General features: G+C 43.0%; 1 protein-coding gene across 1 annotated transcript in view; it reads right to left on the bottom strand.

Moving 5' to 3' along the window:
* Positions 1 to 1,321: 1,321 nt before the first annotated feature.
* RFX8 (regulatory factor X8) overlaps positions 1,322 to 23,246 on the bottom strand; it is a 35,023-nt gene continuing 13,098 nt past the window's right edge. Inside the window, exons 7-15 of the mRNA XM_077343543.1 lie at positions 22,802 to 22,879; positions 15,755 to 15,868; positions 13,552 to 13,702; positions 10,971 to 11,029; positions 9,630 to 9,786; positions 8,188 to 8,282; positions 7,264 to 7,378; positions 6,069 to 6,349; positions 1,322 to 1,694 (exon numbers count right to left, since the gene is read on the bottom strand). Of these exons, the coding sequence (XP_077199658.1) occupies positions 1,545 to 1,694; positions 6,069 to 6,349; positions 7,264 to 7,378; positions 8,188 to 8,282; positions 9,630 to 9,786; positions 10,971 to 11,029; positions 13,552 to 13,702; positions 15,755 to 15,868; positions 22,802 to 22,879 (1,200 nt within the window). The 3' untranslated portion in view covers positions 1,322 to 1,544. The remainder of the gene's footprint in view (positions 1,695 to 6,068; positions 6,350 to 7,263; positions 7,379 to 8,187; positions 8,283 to 9,629; positions 9,787 to 10,970; positions 11,030 to 13,551; positions 13,703 to 15,754; positions 15,869 to 22,801; positions 22,880 to 23,246) is intronic.

Genomic DNA, 23,246 nt, shown 5'->3' on the forward strand with positions numbered 1-23,246 from the left:
GCTTATATATGAAATGGACATTCAGACATTCAGGGTCACCAGCTGAGTGCTTAATGGAGTTTCATGAGAAGCCACATCTTCTCCCTTCCAGGAGAAACACCATGGCAAGAGGGACACCAGTTTGGCCTCAGCCAGACATATTTGTATGTTCCAGGGGACTGATTGGCTGTTTTGGCAAAGAATTATCATATGGCCGTATTTGGATGTGTGACACCATTTACAAATTTAACAGAATTAATTTTTGCTATATATTCCCACTATCATAAAGGGACATCATAGCTGAGGAAGAGTGTTTGCACTCGAAAGCTCACGCCTTGAATAAATCTTTGTTGGTCTTGAAGGTGCCCCTGGACTCTGATTTTATTGTGCTACTTCAGATCAACAGGGCTACCCATTTGAATCTATATTTGTATGTAGACATTTGTCCTGCTGTTCAGCCCAGTGGGTAAAGCAGTTTGACCTCATTCTTGAACATCACAACAGACCTGTGAAGTTATGCTGAGAGAGTGATTGACCCAAAGTCACCCAGCAAACTTTAATGGCAGAATTGAGATTTGAACCTGGATCTCCCAGATCAGTGGTCCCCAACCCCCGGTCTGGGGACTGGCCCCAGTCCGTGGATCAGTGGGAAAAGGAATAGCTTGATGGATGACAGTGAATCCTCTAAATCAGTGGTCCCCAACCCCCGGTCCGGGGACCAGTACCGGTCCGTGGATCAATCGGTACCGGGCCGCAGCTCCTCCTTGTCCACCTCCCTGGCTGCTGCCTAGGGGGGGGTGCCCTGCCACTCTGCCCCTGGCTCACCTTTGGTGCTCTCCAGCGGCTGCCATGGCTGGGGCTCCCCTTTGGCGTGGCACTGCGCAGCTGCTGCTGGCAGCGCCCCCCAGCGGGTGGCGAGAAATCATGGGTGCCGGCAGGAAAGCAAGTGGAGCAGGGGCTCAGGCGGCAGCGGTGACATCCCTCAGCAAAAGACTACCCTCCCCCTGGGCCTCAGTAAAATTGTCACGCGTTGACCGGTCCCTGGTGATTAAAAGGTTGGAGACTACTGCCCCAGATCATAGTCTTGCTACAATCCCAGACTGGCTATCTTAATTGTAGGCTGCTATTTCCCTTTGCTTGTACTGTTAAAGGTGGCCCCTGTTTCAACAAATAAAATTGAAAACTTCACTTACGGGACTCAACTAGCATAAATTATTTTTGGATTAATATCCTTTATCATTATAAAGGAAGATGAAGTGGAAATGTCATCTCTCAACCATTCACTCACAGAAACACCACAATGTATCCCCATAACTTCAATCAAACTTCTTTATTGCTTTGGTTTCACTTCTTATTTCAAACTGTAAGAATGCTTTAAGAGAAAAATAAATACTAAGTATGCAAGCTGGACAACTGAAATATACCAAATAATAAGGAATTCAAAAATTTGCATCCTAAACTACTTAATTCCAAAACATATACATGGTGCAAATCGATGTTCATGTTAACTATGTACATTTCCTGCTAATACTTGTCAAGCCGTCTTCTAAATGTGCCCGGTCTCTTTAAACACTGTTGCAGTACTGCTGAGGATCAGAAGTGTGGATGATAAATTTCTGCCCATCGTTCAGAGTAACAAGCACTTCCTGCCCAATGGGAAGATTCACCCTGACGGAACTTTTAGAAGCTTTGTCTTCTAAAACAACCTGGATGAGCTGCAAATTGAAACACACACAGACAACAAACATTGCATTGTCATTAGCATCACTGTGGAGAATAAGCATTCCTCTTCTCCCTGCACTTAATTTTTATCTGCTTTCTGTTCTCAGGTGTTGGTTTCTTCAGATAAGACCAAATGAAGGGGGCCTAAAGAAAATCAATTTAAAGGGGGGTGGATAAGATCCAAGAGAAGTGAGGGTTCTTCTGCCTCATTTAGCTTACTCCTGGTTTTCTTTGGAGTCAATCTGTTAAGCACTGGAATTGGTTTGAGCACAGTTCTTCCACACATCTGCTCTCCCCATGCATTTGGTTGGGGAGTCAGTTTATTTCCTTCCAGTTTATTTTCTTAAATAACGAGGACTTTCAAGGGACTGGGCTGTCATCACCACTGGCATCACAGCAATCCTCTTCTTTGTTAATTGTTGTGCACGTTTATATTGAAATTGTGCCTGCATTTTTTTGAAAAGCACTAAAATGTCAATATATCAATGTAGTGTTATAGTGAAAGTTTAAGCAGGTTATCCAAACTTTCAGCTTTCATTTTTAAAAGTAAGTCCTGAACCCTTTTCCTCGCAGAGATGTGTCTTTTTCCTTGTATCTCTGCAAAAGGACTAGAGATTTACTTTTAAAAAGCACGTAAAAAACAAGAGAGAGGAAAAAAAAACCCCTAAAAATTCAGCACCTAATTACAGTTTTAAAACAGAAAGGAAAAAAGGATATACAAGTGAAAAAATATATCTACAATTTCTATAACCGCCCCTCTCAGCATAGCTGTCTCAGGACAGTTTACAACAATTCAATTAAACCATGCACTTCAATATTAAGAATTTAAAATTTTAAATCCTTTAAAATGATTCTGTTCACTATAGCTGCCAAATACAGCAATCAGTCTGTCTGCTCATTAGTCAGTCTAGGATGGGAGAAGAATACAGGGTGTTCAGGTATCATTTATAGCAGGAGTGGGCAAACTGCGGCCCTCCAGATGTCCATGGACTACAATTCCCATGAGCCCCTCCCAGCAAATGTCGGCTATAGTGAACAGAATTGTAAACTGTCCTGAGACAGCTATGCTGAGAGGGGTGGTTATAGAAATCAAATAAACAAACAAAAATCTACATGCAATGGTCATCTATGTGTCATGCATTCAAATATTTCTTTTTTTTTCAATGCAAGGTGGGAATTCAGAGAACCAAATTAAACAATCATCATTATAACACCATATTGATGTATTGATGTTTTAGTGCTTTATTTTATTTATTATGTATTTATTTATTGTATTTATATACTGCCCTCCCCAAAGGCTCAGGGCGATTTACATGAAACATGAAAATGATACAGGTACAACCTCCAACCTCCTGGTGGTCCCTGGCCCCAAGGAAGCCCGCTTGACCTCAACCAGCGCCAGAGCTTTCTCCATTCTGGCCCCCACCTGGTGGAATGAGCTCCCAGAGGAGATCACGGCCCTGATGGAACCTGCAGGGCCTGCAAAAGGGAGCTCCTCCACCAGGCATTTGTTTGAGGTCGACCTAAAGAAACCAAAACACTCATCTTCAAGGCAGGGTGGGGGAAAGGAATAGCTTGATGAAAATGACAGTGAATCCTCTAAATCAGTGGTCCCCAACCCCCGGTCCGGGGACCAGTACCGGTCCGTGGATCAGTCGGTACCGGGCCGCGGCTCCTCCTTGTCCACCTCCCTGGCTGCTAGGAGGGTGCCCTGTCACTCTGGTGCTCACCTTTGGTGCTCTCCAGCGGCTGCCATGGCTGGGGCTCCCCCTTGTCATGGCACTGCACAGCTGCTCCTGGCAGTGCCCCCCAGCAGGTGGCGGGAAATCAGGGGTGCTGGCGGGAAAGCAAGTGGAGCAGGAGCTCAGGCGGCAACGTCCCTCAGCAAAAGACTACTCACCCCCCCGGGCCTCAGTAAAATTGTCAAGCGTTGACCGGTCCCCGGTGATAAAAAGGTTGGGGACCACTGCTCTAAACTGTGGGCTGGAGGGGGGTGCGGGTGGGGAGAACAAAGAAAGCCAATAGAAGCAGTTTGCATGAGGGAAAAAGCCAACTCAAAATAGGCTTCTAGCAAAACACTAAGAAAAGAGTGTTCTCAAAATAACTAGAAGAAATAGGGCAGGGATGGGGACAGAAGTGTGTGTGTGTGTGGGGGGGGGGCAGAGACCTGAAGTGAAACTAAAGGTACAAAAATGCATGCAGAAATCAGAGAATGAACCAAAGCAGTATGGGGCAAGAACCAACAGAAAAGACCACATTCGTAAAAGCAGTAGGACATCATATTACTCAGATGTGGCTCAACACTTTGTTGCCCTGCTCGACCCATTATGCACGGGGGGAATAACGCACATTCGGGGTGGAATGGCAGCGACTAAAATCACCGATAATGCACGGTGCTGGCTGCAACCGGCCGCAGATTCGGTGCATGCCACCGAAAAAGCTGCGTCAGCGAAACGCGGAAGAAAGCGCAGCTTCCGGGTGACCGGGGCGCAACCAGAAGCGGCGCCCGGATCGCTGCGTACATAATCGGTTACTTTGGGTTTTGCCGCCGTCGCGCCCCCTCCCGTGTATAACCGGTATGCTTCACGTCTTCCCCCTCTGCGTTTTCCATGTGACCCGAAATCGCCGTTTCGGCGGCCGTGCATAATGGGCCCTCTTGAGCCATTCATCAATGCAGTGTCAGAAAATGCTACTTGTCAGATTTTGTCTTTAAATGCTACTGAGCATTTGAACTTTGTCACTCCAGTTTTGCAGGGGAGCCATGAGGCTCACTTTAGCCCCAGAAAGGGCAGGGGCCTTCTTGGATCTCTATATAATACTGTATTTTGCTGTATCTCAAAAACTACTACAGCAGCTAATTGTTTAAAAAACAAACACAAATGTCTGACTATGAGCTGGTCAATATGCAACTTTCTAGAGAAAACCACCATGTACATTATGACAACATTCATTCAGATGCACTGACCAGTATCAGTTGCTACTATTTTGCAAAGCTCACAACTTTGGGGATTGGGGGAGAAATAGGGATTTGGAGAATAAACCACGTAAACCCACTTGTCAGATTCAGCAAATCTGAGAAGGCCATGCCTTGCTAGATGTGCAGGAGGGCAAGCTACTTGACGTTCACAGCTGCCTGCAGTCCTACGGACAACTACCTGCGGGTGAGCCTATTTGAACACAGTGGGGCTTATGGCTGAGTAATTAGGCTTGTGTGGTAAGAAAAACGTGTGGGGTGAAGTTGGATTGGGCTCTGGAGAAGGCAGGAATAATGCACAGGAAGGGGAAGTCTCAGAACATCTCCGCCAGCTGATCTTCTGTTTCGCTTCCTGTTTGCAGCTACTTCAAACTTTGGTTTAGCCAGAGGCAGGAGCCCAAAAAGCAAGAACAAATGGGCTTCTAGCAGCCAGTGAGTTTGACTCAGCTTCCCATGGACATTGGGCCAACTCAGGAGTCTATGATAGATAGTTTTGTTTATTTGTTTCAGTGCTGTATTGGAATTTCTGAAGTTTCTACCAAGGAGGGAGAAAAGTGGCATATAATGGCCGAAATAAATAAGACTCCAAAGCTGCATTCTTGCCTTCATGTCTTGAGCTGTTGTTGAGAGCCTTTTCTCAGCCCTCTCTCAGGGCTACCGTTCTGCTCCCGGTGCTTTACTTTTGCAGCAGGGGGGAATAAGAAAGAAAGCCGCAGCTTCCTCCCTCTTCTATGCTGCTGCTAGAGAACAAGAGCATCACAAAAGAGGAATGGGAAGGTTCCCTCTGCTGGAAACAGCAGCAGCAACAAATATCAGAACCAAATTTTCCTGTCACCTGGGGCTCAGTCACTAGCAGCACCATCACCAGGAGACTTCAGGCCATGGCAGTGGTGGAAGGGAGTGGGGGTAAGGGCGGGGGCTCTGTCTATTGCGCTTTAGTGGAGATTTAGCCCCAAAGATAAGACACCTCAAGGATTTGATGCACAGACGCAGTCAGGCGCATTAGGTTTAATTTGGCTCCTTACAAAACCTGGGAAATGTTAGCTGGGGCATTATGAAAATTGTAAAATGTTAATGTTTTTAACTGCATATGTTTTTAAATATTGTTACTTGCCATAAGCAATGCAAAATGACATGATATTATTATTATTATTATTATTATTATTATTATTATTATTATTATTATTATTATTAGGTAGATGTGAATGGATCACTGAAACTTATCTAGCTAACTGAAAGTTATAGTTTGGTGTAAGTTACACAGGTCACATCCTGCCACTGGCACAGAAGGATTTTACATCCATTCTGTGCCTGCTACACGCTGCCATTTCCTGGAGTCAGATTTCCAAAGTAAAATTCTTACTAAGAAGCAAGGGTGAAGGTGCAGTTTCACCTTGTTGCCTGTGTCAGCATCTACCAGGCAGCTCAGGACTTTCAGAATAATGGTGCTTAAGGTGAGATCTCTTTGGTTCTGAGTCAGCATGGCGTGGGTTGGTGGAACATCTTCAACCTCATGCTGTCCCATAGCTAAATCATCCAGAAGAGAGGCTGCTGAGGAAATAGTGTTATCCTGCTGCAGCTCCATCAGGGCTCCATCTCCTTCCTCCTCAACGTGGCTTTGCAGAATGTGAATAACATATTCAAGCAGGAGCATGTTGAACAAATGCCAGGAACCTGGGGATAAAAGCAACAGCAAGCAGGCAGAGATAAGAATTTTGGCACCATCACTTTTGACTTGTCCACAGAGATGAGAAGGGCATGCCATAGTGTAGGGAGATGGACAACCACTCACGTGGGTGGAGCAACAGACCATGCTGCTGGGTATGGGGGGGGCAGGCTGATTGTCCACCCAAGGTGACCTTTGAGACACTGGCTTCATAGTGTGGGAGAAAATGACAGCCATGGATGATGCCCAGTCCATATCCACATCAGCACAGTGGACCCAAGATGAGAACCTGATGTTTCCCTGGGGAGTTTAGCTTGCATCTGGCCAAGTACAATAGTGCCTGCTCCTCTTTCTACTGGCCAGCACATCAGCATCTCCAGGTAGACGTTATGGGATTTGGGTGTACAGGACTGAGGGTTCAACTCAGGAGTCGTTTATGGATTTGCATAACCTATAGCACCATAGCCAGTTTAAGAATTTGCAGGGGCCTAGCAGATTACAATTGTGGTGGGAACAGCCAGACTGGGGGTGGAGAGGTCTCCCAGAGTTGAAAGGGGTGTCATTCTGAGTGTCCTTAAAGAGAGAAAGGGGAGAAGGAAAGAGGCTACAACTCTGTTCCATTGGGGGGGGGCACTGCATGGGGCACCTGGAAGTGCAGGGCTCGTAGCATGTGCTACATGGATAAACCAGCCCTGGTTCAACTAGACAAGACATAGGATACAAATCAGGCCAGCGGCTCCCCTGCTGGATTCCTATAACATGTAACATCAGAGAGCAATATGCCTCGTCCACCCCGGATGTGTGTTCCTGCATGGCAAACTGAAAGAGCAAGGTTCCCAGCGCAGAAATGGTCTAAGTGAGGATCTATTATTATGTGAGGTTCCAGGAGCTGATAACACACAGAACAAAAGATCTCACTGACCGAAACTATCCGTGTGGCAGAGGGTCATTGCTTTGCTAATGGATGTTAAAAGGAAGTTCCACCTCAGCTGGAAATTTGCAGCAAGCTTTCTGAACTCTTCTGCATTCTTGCTTGGCTGAAAAGAAAGGATTCTTTAATCTAAGGTCAAACAAGGGAGTAACAGTATCATACTAACCAGAATTGACATAATAAAACAAGGACACATGAAGTTAACCTGACAGCTTAATGTTGAAGGTATGAATTCAGTCTAGTTTGATCACTGTTGTTTCCCATCTTTGCTGGGAAGAAGTATTTCATGTCAAGTTGTAATGGATAGACTGAGATTCTGTGCTTCCTTTCAATGTACGGGACTATTATTTATTTCTGGACTAGCCAAGTATGAATGTGATTAATCATCAAATATAAACACCAGCCACCAGCAGGAAGTGAGCTGAGCACATTCTATCTCATAACTTCTTGTCAATTTGTTTTCACAGAAGAGGATTCACCTGCCTGGACAGCTGAAAAATATAGCAGTTGCATGGTTCAAAAAGATATGGAAATTCTATAAGCTACACACGAAACTCAGTCTTGTTTACTTTTATTATCCAGCTTTTGTCTGTGTGTGTGAGCTGCAATTGAAAAACAGCATAGTGGAAAGGGCTTCTTAACTCTTTAACAATCAGCATTTCTTCTAGCACCTCTTCCAGGTTGCTTTGCTCCCAAAGGGAGAAAAGATTCTGGTACCATATTTTCCACCCATGATCAATCTGAAACGTGCATAGCCTGAAAAAAATTATTTTGAGGTCAATGGCCTCTTCATTCAGAAGCGGCTTTCTTGGACACACCTTTAGCTCTGCCTCCTTTGTATGTGAAACAAATAGAAGATTTTCATTCTATTTGGGGGCATGCAAGAGAAATCACCTAATATGCTTAATTTCGTACCTGAATCACAAAGGCCTGAAGATCTGAGGACAGACTGTTCAGCAAAACCCTGATATCTGTTGTTGTGTCCATCAAAGAGAGAAAATTATTCAAACCTATGAAAAAAGAAACCCGTATTTGCTGAGAGGTGCCTGGAGAAGGCTGTTGCTTATTTCAAAATTCTCAAAATGAAAATTCTTGAAATGAAAATGCAATGAAAAAGACATTGAAACAATTATGTTAACACCAGTAAACTAGCTGTGGTAAAACAAGGACCTATTGCCATGGCCTAGTAGGATCCCAATGCATGGTTTGTTTATGCTGTAAGTTGCTTTACTAAGAAAGTAATTGGTTTGGATCTGCCAGAGCAATTCCACGAATGGAGGGATTTCTGCTTGTGGAGGACAACTTTCTCGCCTTCCTCTTCCTGCAAGCACTGGGTCATGTCTGACCCTTGGATTGACGCCCTCTAGCGTATTCATGGCAGACTCAATACGGGGTGGTTTGCCAGTGTCTTCCCTAGTCATTACCATTTACCCCCCAGCAAGCTGGGTACTCATTTTACCAACCTTGGAAGGATGGAAGGCTGAGTCAACCTTGAGCCGGCTGCTGGGATTGAACTCCCAGCCTCATGGGCAGAGCTTCAGACTGCATGTCTGCTGCATTACCACTAATGACAATTAAAACCAGTAATCCTTACTATCTGAGTCTTATGACTAATTTTTAGGATGCTGTTTCTATGTGGTTACACATAACCACAGCCAAGGTAGATGTGCTTCATACCGGTTGGTAATGGCCCTAGGCTATGGTTAAAAGTACAATGGGAAAGCAACCTGGCTAAAGCTAAGGAAGCATGGGTCTGATCATTGCCTAGATAAGGGACCGTTGGCAAACCACTGGGCTGAGTTACTGGTTGAATCCTAACTCCATTCATGGACCAAGTCTGCAGGAATAGACCATTCTTGCTCAAGCAGTCCTTGAAAAGTGATTGCTGAAAGCAGCATGGCCCCTTCACAATATGCAATACGCAGCAAGAGCAGAATCAAAACTGCCAATCCCCCAAAATAAGTTTATCTACTTTCATCTCCATTTTGCTGAATTTCTCTCAATAATTGGCACTACCGCAAGAAATAATCCATGCAAGCCAATTTTCCTACGCCAATATTAATGGGAAAATATGCCTATAATGCTGAAAAACTGGCATGGCTGCCTGCCTTTTGTTGCATATGCATGCAGAAGGTACCCACATTCACTTTGTCGCTAACCATACTGCGCATGGTGAGACAGACAAGTACACATTTGCCCACAGCCTGATCTACACGTATTTATTCTACATGACATTCATATTTAAGTAAGAAAATATTTCTGTATCAGCCAATGAATGATGACCTAAATCTCTTCAAAACACATAATAAAATAAAATAATCCACTGAATGGGAAAAAGTAGCAGCAAAGTGTTTTACATTTCAGCTCTGTGCCGCTTTCAATTCTGGCCACATTTTCAAATGTTATTTTCAACGAGTTTCCAGGAATGTCCACAAATCCCTGAGCTATGACTGCATTCACATCCGATTTTAAAGTACTGACTCTCCTGCTGTTGTTCAGAACTATTCTCATTGTCTGCAAATAAAGAGGGAGAAAGGTCATAGCACTCACGTATAGGAAAAAAGTATGTTGGAAGTTCTCACTGATTTATAGAAAAGATGGGCAATTGTTGCCCCCCAAAAAAGAATTTCAAAAGAATTGCATGATCTATTTGCTAGAAAGGCAGAAATGAGGAACAGTCACTGTGAAGATCATTTTGGCCATGTGGTCATGGATTATGAGTTTTACTAGAACTTTCATAATGATTTCATGACTCAGAGGTAACTGGATACAATATTTTCCCTCACAATGCAATTTTAGGTAGAATTATTCCAATTTGCTCTGTGACTACCTGAAATATTAAGCGTCCAATGAATCCATAGTACAGTCTGGACATTGCTAAGGGTGTTGAGGTTGGGGGTAGACAGGACCTCCTCCTCCCCTTTGTGCCACTGTCCTGAGCAGGATTGGGCTCCTATACTAATTTTAAAGCAGGAGAATGCCTGTATTAAAAGGGCTGTGGTGTTCCCAGGTAGTCCTTCAGGGATGTGACTGAGAAAAAGAAAATACCAGCTATAAAAAGGTCTATGGCTTATTTAGCAGAATTTCAGTTAAAACCTGATGAAGCCATTTGAGGGATCGCTTTCTGGGAAGGATTAGAATGCAAAAAATAAAGAGAAGTTAATCATTTGTGGATAAACTGGTCAGAAGTTATCTTGTGGGAGTCTCTTACCCTTAACTATCCAGAAATTAGGGAACAGCTGCTTGAAGCAGGATGCAAGCTAGCTTGGAGGATAACGAACAGGTATTGTTAGGAAGGGCTAAATGTTATTTGTTTACTTCATAGGTACATATGAAGGAAAGTAAAACAGAACATGGGCAAAAGAGAAGAATGCAGGGGGAAAGTGTAACTAGATTTTCGGCCTGCAAAGGAGACATTTGTCTTTAAATATGGACTACGGGGAGCTCAGAGCAATCCAAGGAGGAAAAAGCCCGATAAGAAAGCCCAGTTGTTTTGTGGCAAGAACAACGGTGGGTACAAGAGAGGGTACTAGCTTCTTCCTCACCATTCCTGAGAACACTAGTTGTGCTGTCTACCTCAGCATTCAACACAGTTGCTCAAAACTGTGATGTGCAATTTGGGCAAGTAAATCTACCCTGTCTGTAAGGCTGTATAAGTTATCCTGGGATATTTCAACTTTGTACTTTCCATTACATACCTTTGCCATATTAGCAAGGTAAGTTTTCCTTCGTAGTCTTTTAACAAACACAGTCACCTCTGTGAGGGGAAATAAAAAAAGCAAATGATCATAATCACCATCGATACTTAGTTTTAAATAAGGCAATCCACTATAGTTCCTAAATAGGGGTAGACCATTTATCTCCAAGAGTTCAGATCACCTTCTGGCTTCTTGACTCTAAATAAATTAATTGTAGGGTGGGTCAGTCACATTAGCATTTTCCAAACACAAGATTCATGCCTGCATATGGGTAAGTCTCTGTTTTATTTCTGGTCTTGGATGGACGGTTCCAATAATCCTATTTATCCTGTTTGAATTTCCAGTCATTGCTCTGTTCAGGTTGAGACTGCCTCCAAATGCACTGTCACGTGAAAACCACCCATCTTTTATCTCATTTTATTTCCAGGGCCTTGAACCAGCTCTTCTCCATTGAGGCCACATACATGAGCCCCCAGTTATGTCCTGTCCTCTCTTTCTAACCCTGCCCTGCCCTGGATAACCAGGTAAACCTGATATCAGATTTCAGAAGCTAGTATTTGGATGAGACACCTGCAAGGATTTTAGTGGTAGTTCCTTCAAGGAACACTAGAGGTCATGGCATAGAAGCAGGCAGTGGAACACCACTTGTGAATGTCCCTTGCCTGGCTGCCACACAATCCTTGGCTATTTTAGTGTGAATTTGGGCTTGAACTAAAGAATGGCCCACATTCTCACACTAACATGTGCCTGGGGAATATGTCTCATGACCACACAAGTCTTGTAGACCACATATTCTAGTAGAACATCTCCCTGGCATGGGAGTTCATGTGCATAGGTTATGATGAGAAGCTCAAAGGTTACCTTCCAAGGAGGATTCTACCACCTGATCTTCCCCATTCCTGAGCATATACAACAGCTTTAATTATTTTGGCACTCCATATTGGAAGTCCTGCATGTTCAGTTGGTCTTCCCCCTTTTATCACTGTAACCATATTATAACTACTTTTAAAAATCAGGGTTTTAAAAAACTTCTAAGATCTTAAAAGGAGGGAACTTGGAAGGGTGGGAGCTGAAAAGGAGGAAAGAGAGCTATATTACATTAATAAAATCTCTGCTGGATCAGGCAATCAACGAAGCTTGCTATAAATACTATGTTTAGAACCAGCCTCCTTCTGAGGCTGTAGAATCAAACATGAAGTCAGTTATTAAACACAATTTCAGCTAGATAGTACATGCCAGTGATATAAATAAATAAATAAATAAATAAATAAATAAATAAATAAATAAATAAATAAATAAATCTAATTGCTGCCAAAACCGTACAGTGCAGAAGTAAGCAGAATTATACCCTTCCAAATCCATCATAGTCCCATTGAACATAATCTTCCAGAAAATCCAGTAGCACCTTTAAGGCTAATTCCACACCAGTGGTGCCACTCCGGGCTGCCGCCAGTGCATTGCTGCGGAGCTGCATGTTCCGCAGCTTGCTGTGTCCCCATGGGGGACACATTTCAGTGCTGGATCTTTTCCGGTGCTGAAATGTGTCCCCCTGGAAAATACATTGGCGGCAGGAAGGTTCTGTCGCGCAGGGGGGCTAGGGGGCGGTGGCGGCTATATTTTGGTGGAAGGTGGGATTACGTTCCATGCAATCCCACCCTCCTGCAAAAAAATATTTTAATGCCCTGGTGTGCCCTGCGGTGCCATGAAGTGCCGCGAAGCTGTCCAGGGCATTTCTTGCCTCCTGCAGGCCTCCATAGGGCAGGGTGGAGCTTGACCTGGAAGGCCCAGCTCTTCCGATCCAAACAGGCCTGTCGCAGGACAGGTTCCATTGGCTGCAGCAGCGGGGCTTCTGGTGCAGCAGAAGTGCAGGGTTTCTGGTGCTCTTTCTACACCAGGCCCAGGAGGGCGGTGCCCCGGTGGCAACATCATGTGGACATGTGGATTAGCCCAGGGTCCATTTTGATGCTGCCCCAGCCTTTTTTGCCCATGCGGAATCAACCTAAGACGAACCAAGTTTAATACCAGTAGAAGCTTTTTTGTGTGGGCACATTTTGCCTGTACGTTACACCTGCTTCTGATTGTGTCTCCCAATAACATAATGACATCTAAGGTCTTCTTAAGGCCATCCAAAGACTAGAAGGAGGGTCATCCTGGCTAGGGCTGCCACCTGCAGATTTCCTGTTATTACAATTGATTTCTAAATGGCCAGGATCAATTCCCATGGAGAAAATGGCTCCATTGGAGAGGGGACACTGCTAAGGTCTCTCTGCCCCCTCCAGGCTACCCCTTTCTCAAAACCTCCAGGTATTTCTCAGCCCAGAAGTGCCAACCCTAATCCTGACGCATGATTTCAAATATTTGAAACTACATTATCTTTTTTACACAAGGTTCAGTTTGGTTACAGCTTTAAACAAACATAAAAATAAAAACCTTCCACTGGGTTCAAAGATGGGAAAGAAGGAGAAAAACAGAAGAACCCCAGAACCTTATCAAACATGTCTGTAAGGAAATGGCCTAAACAGTGGTGAAAAGATGCTTTCATCTGCAGAAGTCCATTGCTTGCCAAATCAGTGAAACCTACCTTTGATTTTCGAGGCCATTAGTATAGGTGGAAAGCCTCCCATTGTAGCAAGTAGCCAGATTTTAATCTTTTTACTGAATAACCTCACCAATTTGAGGTACTGTATTGAGAAATCTTCCAGAAAATCATGAAGCAGAATCTTCTCCATTTCCTGCAACAGTAATACATAGTTATTATGCACATAAAAATGTATTGAATACAACATGAAAGCACCATTATTTTTTTTCCATGAGAGTTACTGTCAAGTAAAAATGCTTAGAATTCCAGCAGTGCAGCCTCATTTTATCCATGTTTCTGGGGGGCAAGTCCCTTTGAGTTCCCTGGAGTACAAGACTGAAGTTATGTGGCTATAGGACTGAAGTCATGTGCTGCAGTCCTAGAACTGATTACTCAGAAGTAAGTCCCACCTTGTTCAATGTGCTTTATCACCACAATCTGTGCTTTATTCCCTTCACCTGCCGGCTAACACTGCCACCCTAATTTAGTTGATCTCAGTGGTATTAGAAGAGTATAATACCATTTAGGATTGCATCATAAATCCAAACAGCACAAACCAACTATAGATTTGAAGGATATAACAGAAAATCTTAAATTTCACTGCTTTGATCTTAACGCATGCTTGGGAGTCAGCCCAATTGACCAATGCATAGGCTGTAACTGACTGTATCACTATACTATAATCTAACTGTAACTGTTTAGGTCTGTTTTCTTCCCCATAAATTTTAGCGGGAGTAAAATTTTGAGGTTATTTGAAAGCTTCAGGCTTTTATTTACTTACATTCATTTTACTTTTTAGCTGTTTCTCAACTTTCTGGTTTACAGTTTAACCACAGTTAAACACAATATACAACAAACAAACACAAACATTAATAAAATGCATTTTAAATTATTTTCAGGTCGTTTTGCTCTCTTCCCACCTACATCTCTTCTTATAGGTTCATCTATTTTAAAAATTTTCAGAATGAAAATTTAAGTGGATCTTAAAGCCCAATCAGATCTCAGAAGCTATGCAGGCTCAGCTCTGGTTAGTACTTGGATAAAAGACCTCTAATGAAGCACAGGGTTTCTACGCAGAGGCAGGCAATGGCTAATCACTTCTCAATGTTTCATGCCTTGAAAGCCCTATGGGGTCAACAAAAGTCAGGTCTGACTTGATGGCGCTTTCCACCACCAACTGGAATGCTGCATTTTACAATGTTGTGAGCTGTTCTGGGGACTCTGATGAAAAAATGAGATACAAATCTCATAAGTAATGATGACAGCAGACTTCATTAATTTTCTAAAAGGGAAGAGAGAATGCGTTATGCAGGCCTCCATAGCCAGGAAATTCCACAATGGACACCGTTATAGAGGATCTTGTAGTCACGAGGTTGGACCTTCAACAACAACAGCATTCGGAGTAAGGCCTCTCAAGAAGATCTCAATAGGTAACGTAGGGCATAGGGGAGGAAATAAGGAGTAATCAAAGTAATCCTTTGAGTAATCAGTGCACAGACTAGATAGAACTTTAAAGGATCCAGTCAGCAACTGGGTCCCATAAACTTGCTAAGAACCCCCATGTAAAATACATTACAAATGTCTAATGTGGTGGTTCTCAAACTCTGGGCTGTCCCCTTCTTATGTCCCCTTCTTATCTTAATCTGCCTTTTGCTCCCCTCACCATGCTGCCAAACATTTTCCCCATTCCATAGCTGGATGTAGTAATAATCTTATGTACAGTCAGCTGAGGTATGCAAAGCTCTGTGGATAAGGGTACTAGGCCAACACAGACATTAGACAATAGGGTGTCTGTGAGCCCTGCCCCCCAAAATCAAATTAAAGGGCTATAATTAGAATAAGGCTATAGGTTTTCTATAGAGCCTCTTGTGGCGCAGAGTGGTAAGGCAGCCGTCTGAAAGCTTTGCCCATGAGGCTGGGAGTTCAATCCCAGCAGCTGGCTCAAGTTTGACTCAGCCTTCCATCCTTCCGAGGTCGGTAAAATGAGTACCCAGCTTGCTGGGGGGTAAAACGGTAATGACTGGGGAAGGCACTGGCAAACCACCCTGTATTGAGTCTGCCATGAAAACGATGGAGGGCGTCACCCCAAGGGTCAGACATGACTCGGTGCTTGCACAGGGGATACCTTTACCTTTACTATAGGTTTTCTGCTCCCTTTCAAGGTCTCCTCCTTTTAGGGGCACTGGTTTAATATAACACATAGTACCTGGAATAGCTGTCTGTCATAGCACCGAAACAGCTGGCTCACATCTAACTGGGACATGAAGATTATGGCTTCAGGCCGCAAAGACTTCCAGAAGGAAGCGAAGAGCTCTTCCACCTAAAGAAGCAAATCCTGAATGTGTTTTCACAATTCACTGCTAGTAACAGAACTTAAAAACAAGTGTTCCAGATGATGGAAAAATATTGGACTATTCTACCGGGCTGAGGCTGGTTCCTAGTTCCTTATATTCTACATAAAACTGTACGAGCAGCATGCCGAAGCAACTGAAGTGTACCCACCTCCAAAGCTTCAGGCTACTCCAAATCATATAACCTCTTAACTTGGAGACTGCTTATTATAAAATAGCTTACCATGTTTTAATTGTTGTTTTGATGCTTTTGTTTATGTATTTTAGCTTCGGTTTTAATTGTTTTAATGATGTGTTTTGTTGGTTGTAATGGTTTTTAATATATGATTTTTTGTATGTTAGCCTGTGTTTGCCCCTTTGATGGCCCTCATGAAGGCAGAAAGGTGGGACATAAATTGTAAATTTTAAAAAGTGCTGCATTTGTGCAACATGTTTTAATCCACTAGGCCTGATGCCAGCACTCAGGCATGGGGAATTGAGGGGGGTACACTCATTTAATCTCATAATCGAGAGCTATTTAAGTTTCCGAAGAAGTCCACAATTTCTGCATCTGACATGCTAGTTTGGTCAGTATTGTGGCTTGAGTGTGTCAAAAAACAAAACGTGTGCAACATAAATGGTCCCTAGAGAAGATATGCCTTAGATCTTGTTGAATCTGGACCTCATGGTGCGGAACATTGAATAAGAATATGAACTATGAACCAAGTGGCCCCTTATTCACACCTCAGCAGTAGCATAGGGGCTATGACGATCTTGGCATACTTCCCCCACCCCTTGACCAATTAATAATATGTGGGTAAGAAGAAGAAGAAGAAGAGTCGGTTCTTATATGCCGTTTTTCCCTACCCAAAGGAGGCTCAAAGCAGCTTACAGTCGCCTTCCCTTTCCTCTCCCCACAACAGATACCCTGTGGGGTGGGTGAGGCTGAGAGAGCACTGATATCATTGCCCGGTCAGAACAGTTTTATCAGTGCCGTGGCGAGCCCAAGGTCACCCAGCTGGCTGCATGTGGGGGAGTGCAGAATCGAACCCGGCATGCCAGATTAGAAGTCCGCACTCCTAACCACTACACCAAACTGGCTCTCTAATAATAATCATGGCAGTCATAAACTTACTGAAAAAAAATTCTTTGGGCACTTAAAAAGCACTTGATTATAGGATTATTTACAACATTTAAGAAGTTGTTGACTGAAAATCCGCATGATATCTTCATTCAGGTAAACAATCTTTTGTTAGAATTGAGTGTAGTTTAAAGGGGGAGATCTTATTTTAAATGGAACAAAGATCTAGGTTATCAGATGCAAGGTAAAAACTGAAAACATGTATTTACACATGCCACCTCATTCTCCGTTAGCTTCTTATTTAAGAAGAATATAATAAAAGTGTCATATTATTAACACTTGAAGGCTAGTGAACATATATAGTTCCCTGTATAATACTTGTTGTTACATGTAAATACCAAAAGTAAACTATTTTCATATGTACTGGACATGCAAATAACTGTATCGGTTCTGGAATATGGTAATTACTCTTTTGGTGCAAGGTTTGGGAACTGTAGTCCGTTACACATAAGATTTCATTATTAAGGCTTAACCCAATATAAAGCTTACTAACAGTTTTATGTAAAGTTTATGGCAGTCTTGATGATTGGCGCCTGCATATTATTAACATGTTGAGTGGTGGGAGAAGAGTACCAAAAGGCTTTGTAATCCTTTGTAAACCTATTGGCTGCAGCCAGGCTATGCCCAAAATGTGGAAACAGAATCCTTTTTAATGATACAGGATTGGCTAAATAAGTCTATCAATGGCCTATAATGCACGGGTGTTTCCCCTTGGTTTTCTTTCTCATTCTGCATTAATTCCCCACCATCACTCAATTTGCATTCTGATCATTGTTTTCCCAGGTTTTCTGAGAGAGGCTTTGTGCCAATTTTCCCCTTGTTTTGCTTCCAAGTTGACTGTAATTCAAAAGGGTACATGTCCCCTCAGGTTCCCACCACCACCACCACCACCTCTCTGCTGCCCCTTGAAGGTCACCCCCCCACCCACATCCAGGTTGTTCTGCCCACTCTTCTCCTTCTCACAGCCACTTGGTGTGCAGGCTCCATTGATTACTTTTCCCCTCATTGTTTTGCATTGTAAAAAACAAATTAAAAGGGATGCGAGTCTAGCTTTATTAGTCTATTGATAGTCTCTGATTGCTGGGGGAGGGGGAATAACAGTGAAATGGATTTACAGAATTTGGTCAGAGAAGTAAGACAATGCCTCTGAGATCCTTTTTGGAAATCAACTGGGGTGTCCTCCTGGGAGGATTCTCTTTCCTGCCCTACCTCCAGCCTTCTTTCCTCTACTCCCTTTTCTTGTTCCAGTCTCCTGCTCATGAGTGCTTATGGAGTGCTTGTGTGCAATGAAAGAGGGGAATGACTCTTTTCCATTTTCCAAAGTGGTTGATAACACAATAGGGAATCCACTAGAGCAGGGGTGGCCAAACTGTGGCTCTCCAGATGTCTATGGACTACAATTACTGTGAGGCAGGGCTCATGGTAATTGTAGTCCATGGATGCCTGGAAAGCCACAGTTTGGTCACCCCTGCACTAGAGCTTGGCAGTAAGAAAAATGAGCTTCACAGTTGCTCTAGCTATTTTCAAAAATTGTTTGGTCAATTTCAGGATTTTAAATAAAAACTTTGCGTGTGTTTCCTTTTGTTCCCTTTCATTCAAGGAACTGAACCAGGAGGATTTAAATGGAAAGTGTTTATTTGATGCTATTGCATAGCTTTAATAGGGCAATTCCCCCTTCAAGGATCGCTGCCTTGTTGTGGCAAGGGGGCTTGCGTAGTTCAGTGAAGCTATGAGCTATACCGTGCAGGGTCACCCAAGACGGACAGGTCATAGCTGAGAGCTCTGACAAAAGGTGATCCACTGGAGAAGGAAATGGCAAACCACTCCAGTATCTTTGCCATGAAAACTCTATGGACAGTTCCAATAGGCATAATGATATGACGCCGGAAGATGAGCCCCTCAGGTCGGAAGGTGTCCAACATGCTACTGGGGATGAGCAGACGGCTAGTACGAGTAGCACCAGAATGAATGAAGCGGCTGGGCCAAAGCCGAAAGGACGCTCAGTTGTGGAAGTAACTGGTAGCGAAAAGACAGTCCGATGCTGTAAAGATTTTTATTCCATAGGAACCTGGAACGTCAGATCCATGAATCAAGGCAAGCTGGACGTGGTTAAACAAGAAATGACAAGACTGAACATCGACATTTTAGGAATCAGTGAACTAAAATGGACAGGAATGGGTGAATTTAATTCAGATGACCATCAGGTATACTACTGTGGACAAGAATCTCGCAGAAGAAATGGAGTAGCCTTCATAATCAATAAGAGAGTAGGAAAAGCAGTCTTGGGATACAATCCCCAAAATGACAGAATGATCTCAGTTCGAATCCAAGGCAAACCATTCAACATCACAGTGATCCAGGTCTATGCCCCAACCACTGCTGCTGAAGAGGATGAAGTTGATCAGTTCTATGAAGCCCTACAACACCTTCTAGAAGCAACGCCAAAAAATGATGTGCTTATCATCATGGGGGATTGGAATGCTAAAGTAGGAAGCCAAAAGATAACCGGGATAACAGGCAAGTTTGGCCTTGGAGTACAAAATGAAGCAGGGCACAGGCTGGTAGAATTTTGTCAAGAGAATACAATGGTCATAGCAAACACTCTTTTCCAACAACCCAAGAGACGACTCTACACATGGACATCACCAGACGGTCAACACAGAAATCAGATTGACTATGTGCTCTGCAGCCAAAGATGGAAAAGTTCTATCCAGTCAATAAAAACAAGACCAGGAGCTGATTGTGGTTCAGATCATGAGCTTCTTGTTGCAAAATTTAGGCTTAAATTGAAGAAAGTAGGGAAAAGCACTAGGCCACTCAGGTATGAACTAAATCATATCCCCGATGAATACACAGTAGAGGTGACAAATAGATTTAAGGAATTAGATCTGATAGACAGAGTGCCTGAAGAACTATGGACGGAGGTTCGCGACATTGTAAAAGAGGTAGCAACTAAAACCATCCCAAAGAAAAAGAAATGCAAGAAATCAAAATGGCTGTCTGAGGAAGCTTTACAAATAGCTAAGGAGAGAAGGGAAGTGAAAGGCAAGGGAGAAAGAGAAAGATACACCCAATTGAATGCAGAATTCCAGAGAAAAGCCAGAAGAGATAAGAATGCCTTCTTAAATGAACAGTGCAAACAAATAGAAGAAAACAATAGAATAGGGAGGACCAGAGATCTTTTCAAGAAAATTGGAGATATGAAGAGAACGTTTCATGCAAAGTTGGGTATGATAAGGGACCAAAATGGTAGGGACCTCACAGAAGCAGAAGAGATTAAACAAAGGTGGCAAAATTATACAGAACAACTATACAAGAGCAAGCTTAACATCCCTGATGACCACAGTGGGGTAGTTACTGACCTGGAGCCAGACATCCTGGAATGTGAAGTCAAATGGGCCTTAGGAAGTCTGAGCAACAATAAAGCTAGTGGTGGTGACAGCATTCCAGTTGAACTATTCAAAATCTTAAAGGACGATGCAGTAAAAGTGCTACACTCAATATGCCAGCAAATTTGGAAAACTCAACAATGGCCACAGGATTGGAAAAGGTCAGTTTACATTCCAATCCCAAAGAAGGGCAATGCCAAAGAATGTTCAAACTACCGCACCATTGCACTAATTTCTCATGCTAGCAAAGTTATGCTCAAAATCCTACAAGCTAGGCTCCAGCAATATGTGGACCGAGAACTTCCAGAAGTTCAGGCAGGATTTCGAAGAGGCAGAGGAACTAGAGATCAAATTGCCAACATACGCTGGATCATGGAGAAAGCTAGGGAGTACCAGAAGAACGTCTACTTCTGCTTCATTGACTATGCTAAAGCCTTTGATTGTGTGGAGCACAACAAATTGTGGCAAGTTCTTAAAGAGATGGGAATACCAGAGCATCTTATTTGTCTCTTGAGAAATTTATATGCAGGTCAAGAAGCAACAGTGAGAACTGAACATGGAATCACTGACTGGTTCAAAATTGAGAAAGGAGTTCGGCAAGGCTGTATACTGTCACCTTGCCTATTTAACTTGTATACAGAGCACATCATGAGAAATGCGGGATTAGAGGAGTCACAAATTGGGATCAAGATTGCAGGGAGAAATATCAACAACCTCAGATATGCAGATGATACCACTCTAATGGCAGAAAGTGAAGAGGAACTAAAGAGCCTGTTGATGCGGGTGAAGGAGGAGAGTGCAAAAGTTGGCTTAAAACTCAACATCAAGAAAACAAAGATCATGGCATCCGGCCCTCTCAATTCCTGGCAAATAGATGGGGAAGAAATGGAGGTAGTGACAGATTTTATTTTCCTGGGCTCTAAGATCACTGCAGATGGGGACTGCAGCAAAGAAATTAAAAGACGCTTGCTCCTGGGGAGGAAAGCTATGGCAAATCTAGACAGCATCCTAAAAAGCAGAGACATCACTCTGCCAACAAAAGTGCGTTTAGTCAAGGCTATGGTCTTCCCAGTTGCAATGTATGGCTGTGAAAGTTGGACCATAAGGAAGGCCGAGCGTCAAAGAATTGAGGCTTTTGAACTCTGGTGCTGGAGAAGACTCTTGCGAGTCCCTTGGACTGCAAGGCGAACAAACCGGTCAGTCCTAGAGGAGATCAACCCTGACTGCTCTTTAGAAGGCCAGATCCTGAAGATGAAACTCAAATACTTTGGCCACCTCATGAGAAGGAAGGACTCCCTGGAGAAGAGCCTAATGCTGGGAGCGATCGAGGGCAAAAGAAGAAGGGGACGACAGAGAATGAGGTGGCTGGATGGAGTCACTGAAGCAGTCAGTGCAAACTTAAATGGACTCCGGGGAATGGTAGAGGACAGGAAGGCCTGGAGGATCATTGTCCATGGGGTCGCGATGGGTCGGACACGACTTCGCACATAACAACAACAACAATAGGGCAATTGCGTATTTTTTTTTAAAAACCCTTTGGATGCCACCCCCCAAGCATCACAAGTGAAATTTCTACCTCAATTTAGATAAACTATTTTTTTTGTAGCTGCAGAATAAATACTCTGGAGGGGGAAATGATGTGTACAATAGGCACAGAATCCAGCCAAGCTTAAAGATTAGACTGTTTGGATTCTCTGTAGTAAGCAGTGTGTGCATAGTAGGGCGGTATTTTAATCAGGTGGACAGCTGTGTTAGTCTGAAGCAACCAAACAACGTTTGTGTTCAGTGGTACCTTTAAGGCCAATAAAGTCTTAACCAAGTTCCCTAAAGCTTATACCCAGAATTAAAGTTAGTTGGTCTTAAATGTTTCATTGGACTCAAAACTTTGTTCTATATTTTAATCAGACACTGCTTTTCAGGGAAATGAAGACATGGCAGGAATAGGCGAGTTAGAGTCAACAGTTCTTGATTGAGCTCTCAGTCAGTGAAGACAGAAGAGTAAGTTTAGTTGGTATAATACAATTTCTTCAGGATTTCTAATCTCAAATTGCTAACAAGTGTGTGTTTTTTTAACCATGGAATTTTATATTGTGAATAGTAACATTAGGATTTGTATATTTATTGCAGGCATATAGGGGTTTGCTGAAATATTTAAAAAAATAATTGTCAAGGAAGTTAATTTATTGTTTGAATTCTTTGTCTGCTTCTAAGTTAACAAATTGTATAAAAAACATTTGCTTCTTCCTGAATTCTAAAAATGAAGACACACATTTGTAGTGTCTGCTAGCAATGGATTCCAGGAAGATCTTTCTTATATGAATGAAGCACATATATCATTAAACAACTCAGGTACTATGATCTATACTTAGGAAAACAGCTGTATGCAAATATACCTGATCAAGTTCCTTGTTTCTCACACTGTGCAACACTTCCTGGCAGAAGGCACAATATTCATCAGCAAGCAAAGTAACCTAAAATATACAAAGGGAATCCATTAAAAGTTCGTTTATATATTCTGATAATTGATGTAAGCTGCATCAAGGCTTCAGACACTGAGGGGGCTTACATCAATTATTTTTTAAAGAATCAGCTTTGGTATGCTAAATCAATACAATGTTTTTTTTTTTTTTTAAGCAGGTGATAATGACTTAGTTCAGACATAATATCCATCCATGGATTGGTACTCGAACAAACTTTGGGCGAGTGTGCCCTCTTTTCTTTCTCATTCTTGCATACGCCAACCACCCCTCTTCTGAGCAACAAATTATGGTGTTTAACCAGTTCATGGGAGTGGAGGGAGAGGGTCCAAAATGCAAAGGGGGAATAGTGAGCAGGAAA

This window comes from Paroedura picta, chromosome 6 (genome assembly GCF_049243985.1).
Source record: "Paroedura picta isolate Pp20150507F chromosome 6, Ppicta_v3.0, whole genome shotgun sequence".
NCBI classification, from domain to species: domain Eukaryota; kingdom Metazoa; phylum Chordata; class Lepidosauria; order Squamata; family Gekkonidae; genus Paroedura; species Paroedura picta.